This window comes from Lobosporangium transversale (genome assembly GCF_002105155.1).
Source record: "Lobosporangium transversale strain NRRL 3116 chromosome Unknown BCR41scaffold_37, whole genome shotgun sequence".
Lineage (NCBI taxonomy): Eukaryota > Fungi > Mortierellomycota > Mortierellomycetes > Mortierellales > Mortierellaceae > Lobosporangium > Lobosporangium transversale.
The window spans coordinates 375,125-390,185 of record NW_019029015.1 but is presented as its reverse complement, the minus strand read 5'-3'; the positions used below and the strand labels follow the sequence as shown (position 1 = coordinate 390,185).

Here is a 15,061-nt window from a genome sequence, read left to right as displayed (position 1 = left end):
CAGAATAATCTGGACGCGTCCGTACTTCGGTAGATGGTGGTGGTGGGGTACTAGGTGTCTTGACGCGTGCACCCATCATTGACTGTCTGCGGTCGTGGATGGTAAGACGATTGTGGGAAGAATAAGGGGACATGTAGGGGGAGGAGTTGAAGTGTGGTGCAATAGAGGTCTTCATTGAGTTATAGTCGGTAGAATAAAACGGAGTACTATAGAAGGGTTGTTGTGATGCAGTTTGTGTTTGAGAAGGGATCATCGGCTCTATTGGATTTCAAATAAAGAAGGGGAAGAAGAAAAAAAAGAAAAAAAAGAAAAGATCATCAGCATAAGAGTTAAGAGTAAAAGGATCATTTTAGGATGTCATTCGGTTGTCATTCGGGGACCCTTTTATAATCACAACATGATGAAAAATTATCACGACGACAAAAAAATAAAAAATAAAAAATAAAAAAAGTCGTGAGGCGTGCGAAAAAAAAAAAAAAAAAAAAAAAAAATTAAGATTAAATATAGAGAGATTCTTTACCAATTTTAACAGATTGATTTTCGCTGCCTCGACTGTAGAGAGTATTCGAGTCTACAGATGAGGTTTCGGTTGTCGTTGGGGGTTTGCTGTTTAAGAAAGTAGAAGTGGAGGAAGGATAGGATGAGAATCTCCAGTCGGAAGATTGGGAAGACTGGTCTTGTTGCCTGGAGTGTTGATCACGATCGTGGTGATGGAATGGGAAGGAGGATGTGGTTTCGATCTGAAGTGGGCTAGGACTATAAACGGACAGCATTGAGGGGAGTGGATCAGTATGGAGAGAGGGAGAACGCGAAGTTGTTGTTTTTTTTTTTGAGCGTGTGTGCTTAAAAAGGATGATGGGGAGAGGATTGGAAGAGGAAAATCTACTTGGTGATGTTGAATGACAAATGTCTACAGCTCTAAACATCAGGGACAAAATAGGATCGAAGCAACGTATTGGACAGAATGAAAAGAGAGAGAAGAAAAAGAAAAAGAGAGAAAAAAAAAAAAAAAAAAAAAAAGTTTATTAATAAATAAATTAAAGAGATAACTCATTGTTGGTCCTTTCCCCCCTTGCTTGTTGACGGCAGAGTGTGGTGAACAAGTCGCAAAAAAGCGTAGATATCCCTGGACTGGATAACCCCCTCTCTTTCTGTGCAGATGCCCAGGGTCTTGGGGAAGAAGAGGAAGTCGCCGTCCGCATTTGCAATTTGCTTGTAAAAAAAAAAAAAAATTTAAAGAAAAAAGAGAGAGAGAAGGACATTGGGGAAAGAAACAACAGCAATAACAACGAAATGTCATACCATAATCCAAGGTTGAGGATGATGAAGGATAAAAGATGGGAAGAGGATGAAGGGAATGGAAGAGAAGAGAAAAGAAAAGAAAAGAAAGGATATTTAAATGGAAATCACCTGGAACTTACAACTTACAGTTTTAATTGCCTTGATCTGTGCGAGTTTTGATCCTTTGGGCTCTGTCAAATTTAATGGGAAATAGCTAGTAAAAAGAAGATTATGAAACAATGAAAATGATCTTCGTCAGCGATCAACACATGGATAACATTAACCTTTGGAAAATAGAAAACAAAGAAGGAAAACAAAGAAAAAAATATGGATAAATGATTTTTGCAAAGTGTACGTATCCATGTACGGTATCATGTACATGTACTGGGTTTTTTGTTGGGAACAGAGAGGGAAAAAAAGAAAAAAAAAAAGAGGGGAGATGAGGGGGAGGGTTAAGGAAGACGGGGTGGTTTGCAAAACAAAGACAGACTTGACGAGTCCCCTTCTTTTTACTTTTTCTTTTTTTTTTTTTTTTTTTTTTTTTTGCAAGTGAGGTCATGACCCTTTTCTTTTGCAATATTGCAAATGTAAAGAGTAAAAAGAAAAAAGAAGAAGAAACCTCCCATCTTTAGGATTGAATGAATGGCTTTTTTGAAACCTGACAGCATAATTCATCAAGGTTAAGCACCAGGCAAATTAATGAGGCGCACCGTTGTCCTCGTCAATCAATACCCAGCACTTTTTCATGGTGAATCATGTGTATCAACGGAACACACATCCGGGAAAATAAATAAATAAACAAACAAAAAAAAAATAAAAAAATAAAAAAAAAAATAAAGAATGAAAAAAATAAAAAAAAATAAAAATCAGGGTACATTGAAATTCTGTACAGAACGTAGCGAGGAAGGATAGGATACTTTCGAGCATTGACAAGTGAAAGAAATCAAATGTATCTTTGGAAAATGGAAATGGAAATGAAAATGAAGATGAATAAAAAAAATAAATGGTGGATAGGGAATGAACATGAAAGAGAAAGAGGAGGGGAGGTAGTATAATTAGGGATATTGTGTGGGAACTGAGACTGAGATCCTCAACTCCAAGGATCCTCCCCTTTTTTTTTTTTTTTTTTTTTTACTCTTGAAATGACTGTTAATGATTGTTGGTTGTTGAAGTGTTTCCTTTACCTCGAATATTACTTTCTAAAGATGAACAAGTGTCAAATATCGAACTAAAAGGGCGCGGGATAAATTCAAAAAGGTTGCGGAGGCTGTGGGGGGAGGCTGTGGAGACAGATAAATGAAGACGACAGACAGGTAGTGTGTGTTTCGCTCACTCTTTGAGACTAGCAAAAGATGAAGAAGAGATGAAATATATATATAAAAAAACTAAGGCTAGTGTAGAAAATGGTGTTATTTAAAAATGAATGGTAAAATGTTTCCTTTGAAGAAAGAGAGAAACGAAAGAGTAGTTTTTTATATATTTTTTGAGAGTTGGTATTGAGGAAAAGAATTGAGAAAGAAGAGAGAGAGAGAAAAAAAAAAAAAAGAGAGAAAAGAGGAGGGAAGATGAACTGGTTAAATAGAGGAAAAAAACCCATTCTGCATGTAAGAGAAAGAGAGAGAGGGAGGAGAGATGGAAGTGAATAAAGAGTGAATAGGGAATGAATTGAAGAGATTTGGGCCCATATAAATAAATATAATTGTGTAAATATGTATTTAACCGTATTGATTGTGTCAAAGAGTGCGAGTGTAAATGTAAAATAAACAGAGTTTGCCGCCAGATATGACTGAAAAAAGGGTGAGGCAACCCATACATATCATTTAAACATCCACACACAAACAGCGTGTAAACAGCCGTATTTAAAGAACTCTAAGCAACCATAAACACCATAAAGAATAAAAAGAATTGAGAGAATGAGAGCAGCGATCGTAAACAATCTTGATTCACTCGCTGTCATATAGCATATTCCCAAATACAGAATAAAGATTCAATTCAATCGCCCCATTCAGTCTAAGCTGATAAAATAGCCCTAATCGGGTAATAAGCTTATATAATACGTTAATGAATGTACGTGTTCTCTACTCAATTGGATTTCCTCCTCATTAGAATACCCTATGTGCAAATATAAATCTTGCATCTCTGCATTGGGCAACAACAAAAACATACCCTTCTTTTATACATTTCACAAACAAAACCTCTTATTGCCTGGAGAGGAACATGTATTGTTCATTATTTTTTGGGTCAGGGCAGGAGGGGAGGGGAACGTACCCTTTATATTTAGCTTTATAAAAAAAAAAAAAAAAAAAAAAAAAAAACTCTTGTGTATGTGTAATCTGCTCTCCTGTTCACCACCAGCCAGTTTGTTGGAAGAGTAGTTTACTCTATAACCCTAAAAAAAAAAAACCACTCTCTGGCTTCTACTGGGTTAGGAAGCTGCTTTGGTCTGTGTTGTTATTGTGCATCAAGCACCCCCTCGTGTCCAACGATCGTAATATCTAGAAATGGCCCTTGCTTCATCTCAACATAATCATAAAGGAAAAAAGGCAAAAAAAGAAAAAAAGGAATAACAGGTGAATATTAATAGAGGGCAATTGCTGTGTCAGAACATGAAAGAAGTAAAAGGACAATGTGGCAATGTTGATGCAACGCCTTTTTTTTATTTTTATTTTTATTATACCCTATAGAGAGATAGAGATATCTAATTCAGTCATGTTTCCTCCCCCCCCCCCCCCCCTGTAGTTGTCGTCGTTGTCATTGATTGTCGTGTGCCATTGATTGTCGTCTGTCATTGATTGCCGTTGTTGATGCAGCTTGATGTGAATGTTTTTTGTTGAAAGGCATGATGATGCTGTTTATGCTGAACAACCGACGTTGAATCTCTTTCTACGGTTTATTATTTTTTTCTTTCTCTTTTGAGCTGGGAGAGAAAGTGCCGTAATATGATGAGCAAGAAAAAAAAAAAAAAAAAAGGACGATGATAAGGATGACGAGGGGTTGGGGAGTGTGGGGATTTGCAGTGATGATGTTGCCCACAGCCTTCTATCAAGTCAATAACAATAGAGAATTGAATAAGATGAATAGCTTTTGATCAACAATGATGATCACATCAAAACGCAAATGGTCTACAAAAATAATAAAAATATATAATAAAAATGAATTTGTTTAACATGGTTGTTTGCGCTTCACGTTCTTGAATCATGCAGATTATAAAATACAGCCGTGCACAACACTTTAAAAATCTCGATTCTATTGAACACTTTAAGAAAATAAACATGAGGGCTGTTCTAATCCTAGGATGTTTATTGCTTTTACAAAAAGAAAGAAAAAAAAAAAGCGCCGGGTTTCTTTCTTTTCTACGCAGTCTACGAAATATATAACAAAGGTATACATGTATGGTGTTTAAGAATACACCTTTCTGAGAGCATTGAATCTCTTCACATTCCCGCCGTTTTTCTTTTCTTTTTCTTTTCTCTTTTTAAAAAAAAAAAAAAAAAAGGTTTTTTTTTTATTATTTCACTTTTTCATTTTAGAGAAAGAGAGAAAGAGAGAAAGAGATTATATATACTTCTTAGTATTTATCAACTGAAAAGAAGAAAAAGAAAAATAGAAGATAAAAACAGATGAGATTAACGGAGATGTCTTCATGTAAAAATGATGCTGTGACTGAGTTTAGATGGGACAGAAGAATAAGAAGGACGTGTAAAAAAAGCGTTAAACACTCAGACGTAAAGGGAGCCGACTGGCCGAGCATGAAAAAAAAAAAGGAGCATGACGGATGATGTCCACGAGATTGAGCATCGCTTTTTTTTTTTTTTTTTTTTTTTTGAGTATACAAAAAACCGAAGGGTGGTTTGTGTACCCCAAGCTGTCAGTGCTCTAACAAGAAAAAAAAAAAAAAAAAGTTTTATTGCAATTTAGTCTAGTGTAAAATGTATCCCTAGTATAGTTTGCTGTCCCCCACCCCCTCTCTTTCTTTCTCCCCCCCCTCTCCTCATTCTTTCCCTCTCATCTCATACGACAAACAAAGAAAAATGGCGCACTAAATGGCTGTCAAAAGACAGGGAATAAAAAAAGAAAAAAAAAAAAAAAAGAAGGACATTAAAGGCAAAGAAAGATAACGAATCAGTTGATTTGTATAGACAATAAAAGAGACATGTCCACACAGAAGAATGATATATAAAAAAGTAAAAAAAAAAAAAATGTGTAAGAAAATAAAAAAGGACAAAAAGGAAAGGCGATAGGCAGATACGGCAGATACGGCAGAAATGGCAGAGGCAGAGGCAGAGGCAGAGAGGCAGAGAGAGGTAAAGGGAAGGGGTACTACACATACGTAGGAAGGAAGGTGCACATTATGACGGCACGGGCAACAAGGTGCACAACTCTTTTGCTGGTTTGCGTCATTCAATGATAAAAAAGTAAAATAAAATAAATAAATAAATAAATAAAATCGTCATATATATAATATATATATAAATGTTATGTTTTATATGAATACACATATAAATATATATATATATACTTTTTTATATATATATCTATCTATCTATCTATCTATCTATCTATCTATCTATCTATCTATCTATATAATATATTATAGTATATATATAAATATATATATATACATACATATCCACATATCCAGATACAGGACACGTCTAAAAAATAAAAAGTTTGATAAAATAAGGTTAAAATAAGAGAAATAATAGAAAAAAAAGAAAAAACAAAAGAGTGGAGTGAGGAAAGAGAACTGATTCTTATTTGCCAGGCTGCTTGTTTGTTTGTTTGGATTATACATGTAGCCCTACACATTTGTTGTTTGTTTGTTTAATGATGTTTGTTTGGTTTAAAAAAAAAAAAAAAAAAAAAAAAAAAAAAAGGGCCATCACGACGTTCAAGGGTAATTTGTCTATCTCTCTCTCGCAGGATATTCGGACATGGCTCACCATTTTTCATAAAAACTGCCGATTCACTCCAGTGGCTGACTCAATCTTTTTTAAAAAGCGGGAATAAAAAACAAAAACGTGATCAACATTGCTGAGCAATAGCTTTTTTTTATTTTTTATTCTTACTTTAATTGCTATTATGACTAGGACTAAGGATGATCACTATTGCTGTCTGTTGCAATTGTTATTACTATTATGATGATTACGATTATGATTATGATCATTGTTATCTGCACACATCAGTAACGACTGCATTGCATCGACAAAAGAGACCTGGGGTATCAGAATATCGTCCTATGGAGCACAGACAATTTCTTTTTCTTTCTTTTTTTTTTTTTTTTTTTTTTTTTCACTACCAATACATCTTGTCTATGTATCGATGGTGTTCTTTCATCCAACTTGTTTTTATCTATCTTTTTTTTTTTATTTTTTTTTTTCCTTCTTTTTTTTTTTTTTTTATTAATGGTTGGTTGAGTGCCGAACGCCGGCCGCTGACTGGTTGCAACGGATAAACAAAGAATGATACCCGCCTCACGACGGATCTTTACAACAAGAGTGTACAAGTACATAGGCTTCTATTCGCTATTCTAACTATTCTAAAAGGCTTTAATTTAATAAAACTTACAAGTAACAAGAAACAGAATATATTTATACATGTATACACGTTTAGAAAAGAAAACAGAAAACAGAAAAAAAAAAAAAAAAAAAAAAAAAAGATGGAGATACAGAGTAAGCGAGTAAGCAGTAAAGTGATGACCCTGATTGCTTTCCTTTTGCTTTTTGCCTTGTAGACCTTCAAAGTTGTAATAGATATGGAATATGGAGCAACCATTCATTCCTCCTGTCCCCCCCCCTATGGTGTATAGTGTAAATGTATATTTGTGTATGTGTATGTGTGATGTGTATGTGTCTGTGTGTGTGCGTGTTGCATCTGTGTGGTGTGTCAATACAGTTACAATCTGCACTGTCCAACAACGTTTTTTTATTTTTTATTTTTTTGGTCATCATCTTCTCTTTCCTCCATGCCCCATCACCATTCTGATGGGATCCCGTAAATTTTTTTTTTTTTTTTTTCTTTTTCCTTCTCTTTCTTTAATTTAAAGAAAAGACTATGTACTCAAAGTTACATTGCATTCCAATGATGAACGATGCTTCAAATGCTTCATCATTCAGATGAACAGTCGATGTGACAATTGTTTGAGATGATGGACTCTATAAAAAAAACGTGCTTGCTTCTAGTGTGCCATGGCTAACCTATTTTGCTAGCTCAGGGACTCTTTTTTTATTTTTTAGGTACTTTGACACAGCAATTGGGAAAGGGAAAAGGGGAAGGAGCAATCATCAGATATTTAATATAAAGTCCAATATGGCACTAAACTATCAACATGAAACCATGAAAGAAACTTCTTCTCTCTCTCTCTCTCTCTCTTCTCTCTCTTTCTCTCCCTTCATTGTAGTTTAGACTAAACGATGTTGGAACAGAATGGACGCGTCTTTTTTTAGTCTAATATAAAAGGACCCTTTTTTTTTTTACCCTCTAATTACTAGTCCATCTTTTTTTACCATAGAAAGATATATACATACACATATACAATATATATATATATATATATATATATATATATATAATCTGATCCGAGAGAAAAAAAAAAAAAAATAAAACAATAGGGTATTCTTGCTTTTTTTTTTTGTTATTGTTGTTTGGACTCCAGCATGTACATGTATAAACGGATCTTGCTTTGCAATTTCCCCGACTGGAGGTTTAAAAAACACTTTAAAATGCATATTTTACACCTACTTTTCTGAGCATTCTTGAAAAGGAGAAAGCACCAGCTTGCCGGGTTTCTTTTTTGAGAACTTTATATATATCCATCTCCTTCCCACCCCAACTCCCCAACTGCTCTGAATCCAAATTTCAATTCTGCTCCACGCTCACGGATAGGGATGAGGATGAGGCTGGGGATGAAGATAGGGATGAGGATGGCTCAATTCTTTTTTTTTTTTTTTTTTTTTTTTGCACAGGACACAAGAAGATCTTTAATGGACGATGTGATGTGAGGACTTGGGCTCTCAAACCAGAGGGCTCAAAATGTCCTATCCCTTCCGTCCGTGTCTTTGAAGGTCGTCCCTGAAAGAAAAGGGAGAAAAAAAAAAAAAAGCTCTTGCATAACAACGTTTATTGTAAACTATACGTTTTTTTTTCTTCTCCCCTTTTTTTTCTCCATCCACCACTCTTTTTTCTTTCTTTTTCTTTTATAATGCTCTGAAGATTGACGGGATGAATGGCTCTGACCAACGTCCCTTCGTCTTCTCTTAATGGGCTCTTGATCTTCTCTTTTTTTTGTTTTTGTTTTTTTTTTTTTTTTTTTTTTTTTTTGTTTATTCTATTATAAAAGAGTAAAAAATAAAGTAAAAAAAAAAAAAAAAAAAATATAGAAATAGATTTGGACGTGAGTATGGATATAGAAATAGATATAGGAAGAAAGAGAGAGATATATATAGTCGTATAGTCATATAGTCATATAGTCATATAGTCATAGTAGAACCAGAGAAAGAAGGATCGTTGCTGATCAATGGTTCAAACATCCTTTTGTTCTTTTTGTTCTTTTTGTGCGTGAATATATACTTTGGCTAATAAACTAATCATTTATACTAATAATCAGTAAAAAAAAAAAACAAAGGATCCTTACATGGCTCTCATAAAGCAGGCTTGATGCAGGGTCAATTAAAAAAAATCTGCACGTTTGTTTCGTTCTATCCCACCTTTTAAAGTATATATATATTTATACATATACTGTATACACATAATATTGTATAGTAATGTATATAGATACAGCGTATATATATGCTGGCTGTAGGGCAAGAGTTTATTCTCCTATTGCTCTCGTTTACATTTGTCTTTTTTTTTTTTTTTTTTTTTTTATGATTTCAAATCGCCTTTAGAAATAAAGTGAGCAAAACCATCATAATAGATAAGAACCCTGGCCGGCTCCCTGCTCTTAGTGCATGTATAAACCATCTTTATTGGTATTTATAGATGTTTATGTATAGACTCTCGTCCGTGTATTATAGGGGATGCAAAAAAAAAAAAAAAAAAAAAGAGCTTATTATTCCATAAACTGTATACTTTACAAATATGGACTTGCTCTCTCTCACGTCCTCCTCTTGTCCTTCACAATCTTTGAAAAGCAAAAGCAAAAGCAAAAGCAAAAAAAAAAAGAAAAAAAGAAAAAAAAAAAGGAAAAGAGAATTATTAATATCAATTACGACTTTGACTCTGCTCTGTCTGCTTTATCCGTCAACGTTAAAACAAAAAGAAAATGCTTATAGTGGGCAAAAAAAAAAAAAAAAAAAAAAAAACAACAGGGTCCTAGGGGTTGTTATTTGTTGTGTGGTACGACTGTATTTAGTTTGTCCTTTTATTCTTTGTTCGAGATTAATTAACACGTAACTTTATCAATCTTTCTCTCAGTTCTATGCACTATGCAGACACATGCTTTCTTTTTTTTTTTTTTTTTTTTTCATTATTTTCCCTTCAGGAATCACATCTAGCAGAAGAAGGAGAATCATGAAGCGGACAAAAAAAAAAAAAAAAAAAAAAAAGAAAGAACATTCAGTCCGCTTAATGCACTTTATCTATGTATATTATTTTTTATCCAAAATGCTTCTTTTCTTTCTTTTCAATTAGCTTTTTTTTTTTTTAATCTTTTCAATTCTGCTAAACCTAACTCTCTAGTTGTATACTAGTTGTTTTCTTTTTCTTTTTCTTTTTCTTTTAATTCCTTTATTTTTTTATTTCAATGTGGTACCTTTGCCGCCATGAAGAAAAATTATATTTACGCGTGCTTTTTGAAGATGAATATTGAAGCGGAGGAAATGTTTAAAAGAGTTTTCATTAGTCACTTTTGCGTCTCTTTGATGAACCATCTTATAAGGTATATATATATAGCTCCCTTTATTCTCGTGACTATGCCAGGCTGTGGCTACAACTATAACTAGCTATGACTATAGTGGTTATTATTTATTTGTCTCTCTCTTTTTCTACTTTTTTGAGCAGGGTACGCGGTCCGGTCGATTTGTTGTTGTTGTTATTGTTGTTGTTATTTTTTTTTTTTGATTATTTGCCGCAAGTCTCAATAATCAGGATAGATCAATAGATAGGCAAATATATACATAGATATATATTATAGATAGATAGATAGATTGATAGATAGGTCGGCAAATGCCATTGAGGGTTAGTAGTATAGCAGTATATAGTAAAATATATACACATGTATATATATATATATATAAAAGAGAAATGCATACTCTGAATGTTTAAATATCATTGATTAGAAACATATAGTACAGTAGTAACGATAAGCCAAAACAATACATGTAAGAAAAAGTGCATGAGTTTATCATGCCTTTTTCTTCTTGCAAAAAAAAAAAAAAAAAAAAAAAAAAAAATGGGTCCGCACTAGGCGAGCTTTGGTTAGAAGGAAAGATCCAAGGCAGCACGACATAACACAATACGTTGATATATCATACGCAAGTACACATACTCACACACAACACATACATAAAAAAAAACCCGAGTAAGGAGAGAGAGAAAGAAAGGAAAAGTTGAAGGGGAAGGAGCACTTGACAATGAGGCTTTTTCAACGAATAACATGCTTTCAATCCATTGTTATTGTTTTTTTTTTTTTTTTTTTCTTTCTTTTATTCCTTTATTGTTCTTCACTAACTCTTGATATGCACAACTACACTCGAGTGCATGTACGGGGGTTTTTTTTTTTAAAAAAAAAAAAAAAAAAAAAAAAAGTCGTTAGTTCTCTCCTCAATTGTGTTGAAACAATGACAGCATAGGCTGATATGCGCCATCATAACAAATGACAAATCAGATGTCATGAAATGCTTTGAAAAAGAAAAAAGAAAATAAATAAAATCTTGCATATTCGTTGAATAAATACAATAAAATAGGGTGTGGGGATGGTGGGTTTAGATCATGTTATTTGCATTATACTTTATTTTTTCTTTTCAAGCGAAGGAGTTCCCCTCTTTCTCCTCTTCCCCCCTGTAAAAACGCGTACATGTATATATCCTTTGCTTGGGACAAAACTTGTAAGGTTTGGGTCCCACGTTCAAAAAAAAAAAAATTTAAATGCAAATGACGGCATCGATATCATTCCCGGATGTTTATTTTATTTTATTTTATTTTACTTTTAATTTTATATCTACAGTACATGTTTAATTGTTTTCATTTCCTGGCGTTCCTTTTCCGCTACGGGTGGGCTCCTTCCCCAACTTCTTCCTTCTCTCCCTCACTTAATTGTCTTCTCTCTCTCTCTCTCTCTCTTTTCTTATCTCATGTTTTCACGCGCATTATAAAGTAGGGCTGTGAAGACTCTTTTGGAGGAGAAGTGGAGGGAAAGAGCGCCGACGATAGTTTACAAAATTAACAAAATAAACATCTTTTTTTTTATTTTTTTTTTTTTATTTTTTTATTTTTTGTGACACAAATTCCTGATTTCATCATGCACGTCATTAATCACGGATTGCTCTCGTGGCTCTTTTTTTTTTTTTTTTCTCTTGTTATTGTTTAAGCTATTGCCATTGTTAATGCTAATGCTAGATTTTGCCATTGCTATTTGCTATTGCTAACTGTTACTGTTATTGTTGTTACAATGATTGCAGACGACCCAACCTGAAAATCCTTTTTATTGATCAACGAAAAAATACAATAATAATAATAAAAAAAGCTCAAACTAATTGCTCGGACCGGGGGAACCGAGTTACCAGGCTAATACAATCCACATATTTTAATATAGGTATATATATATATATATATATATATTACACATGTGGATTAATAAATATAAAACATTGTGTATCCATCATTATACAAACTAATGGTATTGTATGCAAACACGTACAACTCCAATGGCGACTGTAATCAGCCATAATGATCGATCTGCTTCAGTGTATTACTTGCTTAATTTTACTTCCAAGGATCCTAATTCACAAACCAATCCCAAAAGCAAAAAAAGTTCCTTTTCGGCTCTCTCTCTCTCTCTCTCTCTCTCTCTCTCTCTCTCTCTTACTCTTTGAGACTTTGGGATGTTGGTGTAAATTGATCAAAGAATATTCTTAGTCAGCAGTAAAGACCATAAATGGGAAGTAAGAAATTGAAAAACAGCCTCTTCTCTCTCCTCTCTCTCTCTCTCTCTCTATCATCTTGTTACACTACATTGTTGTCCATTATTGCAATTTGGACTTTACGTTGAAGAAGGAAAAAAAAAAAAAAAAAAAAAAAAAAAAAAAAGAGCCAAATGTTCAGCTACATTGCAACATCATAAAAAGAATAACAAGAAAGAAGAGGAGACGAGAGATCGGGGAATGTGAGGAAAGTGGGCGAGAAGGTAATGAAGGATTCGTTCATCATACCGTCATCCTATGACCCTTGTAAAACTCTCTTTTAAACAAAAATGCATTGCATCAATGTCAGATTTCGCGCATCGCGCATATCCATATCTAATGATAAGGGAGGTTATTATTAAAAAAGGTAAAGGCAAAAAAAAAAAAAAAAAGGAGTTTAAGAGAAAAGGTGAACGGAGAGGAGGAGGGACACTGAAATCTCTCCCATTGTAATCGTACATAATTATTTTATTTCTTCAAGAAAATACATCTTTTCACACTTACTCCAAACTCTAATAAAACGGTTAACGTTAAACTCATCCAGTGAGCAAAAAAAAAAAAAAAAAAAAAAAAAAGAAATGTTCTTTGGGATATTTTCCTCGAACAAAATAAAACGGGGATTGTTACACTAAAGACGTCACTGTCGAAAGCAATCAGAGTCAATCGCATAAAATTATTCCCATGGGATGAAAAGAAAAGAAAAGAAAGGTTGTTTGGTGGGTAAATGATATGAAATGACTCGACAGCGCATTACTGTGCATGTACACGAATGCGTGTACACATCAATTCACATCACAGCACACACACAGCACACAGCAAATTATATAACTATTTTTTTCTTTTTTCTTTTTCTTTGGGCGTAGCTCAACAATGACGACGATTGTTCTTTTATTGTTGTTTATTTTTTTTAGCTATCGTTAATTGTTTTAATTGTTAATTGCTAATATTCATTTTTTATTTACTCGTATTGCTAACTCTAACGAACTTGTTTATCCCACTCTAGTTTATTTGACAAATTATATAAATAACAATGTTTCAAACGAAACAAACAAACAAAAAAAAAAAAAATGGCTTCAAAGCGCGTCAATCCCTTTGTTCAAGCATAACAACCAATCAAAGCCACACACATCCACTCTCTTCTCTTCCTCTTCTTCTCTTCCTCCCCCTTCCTTTTCCTTTTCCTTTTCCTTTTCCTTTTCCTTTTGCTATTCAATGGTTTAATGAAGGTCATTTATCTTTGAATGAAATAAATAAAAAAATTAAAAAAAAAATTGTACGTTACTATAGCCTTTAGATGGCGATGACGATTCGTTGCATTATTTATATCGTTATATCGTTGCATTGTTTCGTTTCGTTGCATTGCTTGCTGGCTATTGATGATTGATGGAGCTTGGTGGATTTGTTTCTGATATCCCTCTTTTTCCTCTTCTTCTTCTTCTTCTTACTTTCATGATGATACTTGGCATTGCATAATGTATACTTTTTATCATCATCCCATTCATACCCATATCTAAACTGTATATCTCAATATATATATATATATATCATCATGTCAATTTACACACATTAACACATCTCGTCTCGCTTTTTTATTTTTTTTTTTTTTGGAGAAAGTAATGTCTAGCCGCTATAGTACATGTAACATGTACAAAAGTCCATATCTGTTTGAATATGCCTTATATTCATCCTATAACTGTCTAGTTATCTTTTTTTTTTTTTTTTTTTTTTATAGTAATAATAATAATAATAATAATAATAATAATGATAATAAAGAACAGAACAAATGGCGAGAGGCACTATTTGAAAGATTTCTATCAACTTTGGCTGAACTTCCGCAGCAGATTTGGAAAAGCCAGTCACATCAAACCACCGTGTATTTGATGCTTCCTTTCTCCTTCTTCACCAGCTTATTAACTTTATTTGTCTAATAAGCACACCAATGACAGACGAAATTTCACTTGTTTGCATTCTCGATGGAGAGTCGACTACATTCCCAGTGAACTTTAATCCCCGAAGAACTATCTGCCATCTCAAGAATGCCATCAAGAAAAAGAAAGTAAACGCTCTTCAAGGCATTGACGCTAACACACTCAACCTTTACCATGTCTCTGTTCTTGATGAGGGGACTGCAGTCAATATCACCGATGTTGAATCAAAAGAGTCACTCACCAGAGGAACAAGCGAGATCTTTGAAGTCTTTGGAACGGCGCCACCAAAGAAAACCATCCACATCATCGTCCAGCGGTCGTTGGAAGGTAAGGGATTAGCTAAAGCTTTGTGTGTGACATCATTGATCAGGAAGCAATTTTCGAAATATCATTCATCTTTCTGATTTTTTTTTTTTTTTTTTTTTTTTTTTTTAATCACAGTTGTCATCTAGACAAACACCTCAAGTATCCTTGCATGGGTTAAGCAATATGAACGACCCATCGGCACTAAAAAAGCTCCGGTATGCTGTCTATTGTGTTTACATTTTGGGTGTACATCGCTATAAGTTATGAGTAGACGGAAGATTTTGTGCTGACTCTTTATTATACTTGTTATAGCTTGTTACATCTTTTGGTTCGGAATTCCCACTTTGTCGCAGAGAGGAAACTCTTGACGTATTATGGAATGGGGATTGTTATAATGGCGTCTTTGAGCGATTTAAAAACCGTAAG

At 33.7% G+C, this 15,061-nt stretch overlaps 2 protein-coding genes across 2 annotated transcripts; both read left to right on the top strand.

The window, feature by feature from the left end:
* The first annotated feature begins 11,345 nt into the window (after positions 1-11,345).
* Positions 11,346-11,675, top strand: BCR41DRAFT_146311 (hypothetical protein). Its single transcript, XM_022019567.1, has one exon. The coding sequence runs from the start codon at positions 11,399-11,401 to the stop codon at positions 11,597-11,599; it is 201 nt and encodes a 66-aa protein (XP_021878492.1). The 5' UTR covers positions 11,346-11,398; the 3' UTR covers positions 11,600-11,675.
* A 2,665-nt stretch (positions 11,676-14,340) lies between these two features.
* Positions 14,341-14,781, top strand: BCR41DRAFT_399242 (hypothetical protein; the record flags this gene model as incomplete). The annotated part of the gene is made up of 2 exons (XM_022029037.1): positions 14,341-14,656; positions 14,771-14,781. 2 exons carry the CDS (start codon positions 14,341-14,343, stop codon positions 14,779-14,781), a joined length of 327 nt encoding a protein of 108 aa, XP_021878491.1.
* Between the last annotated feature and the right edge of the window lie 280 nt (positions 14,782-15,061).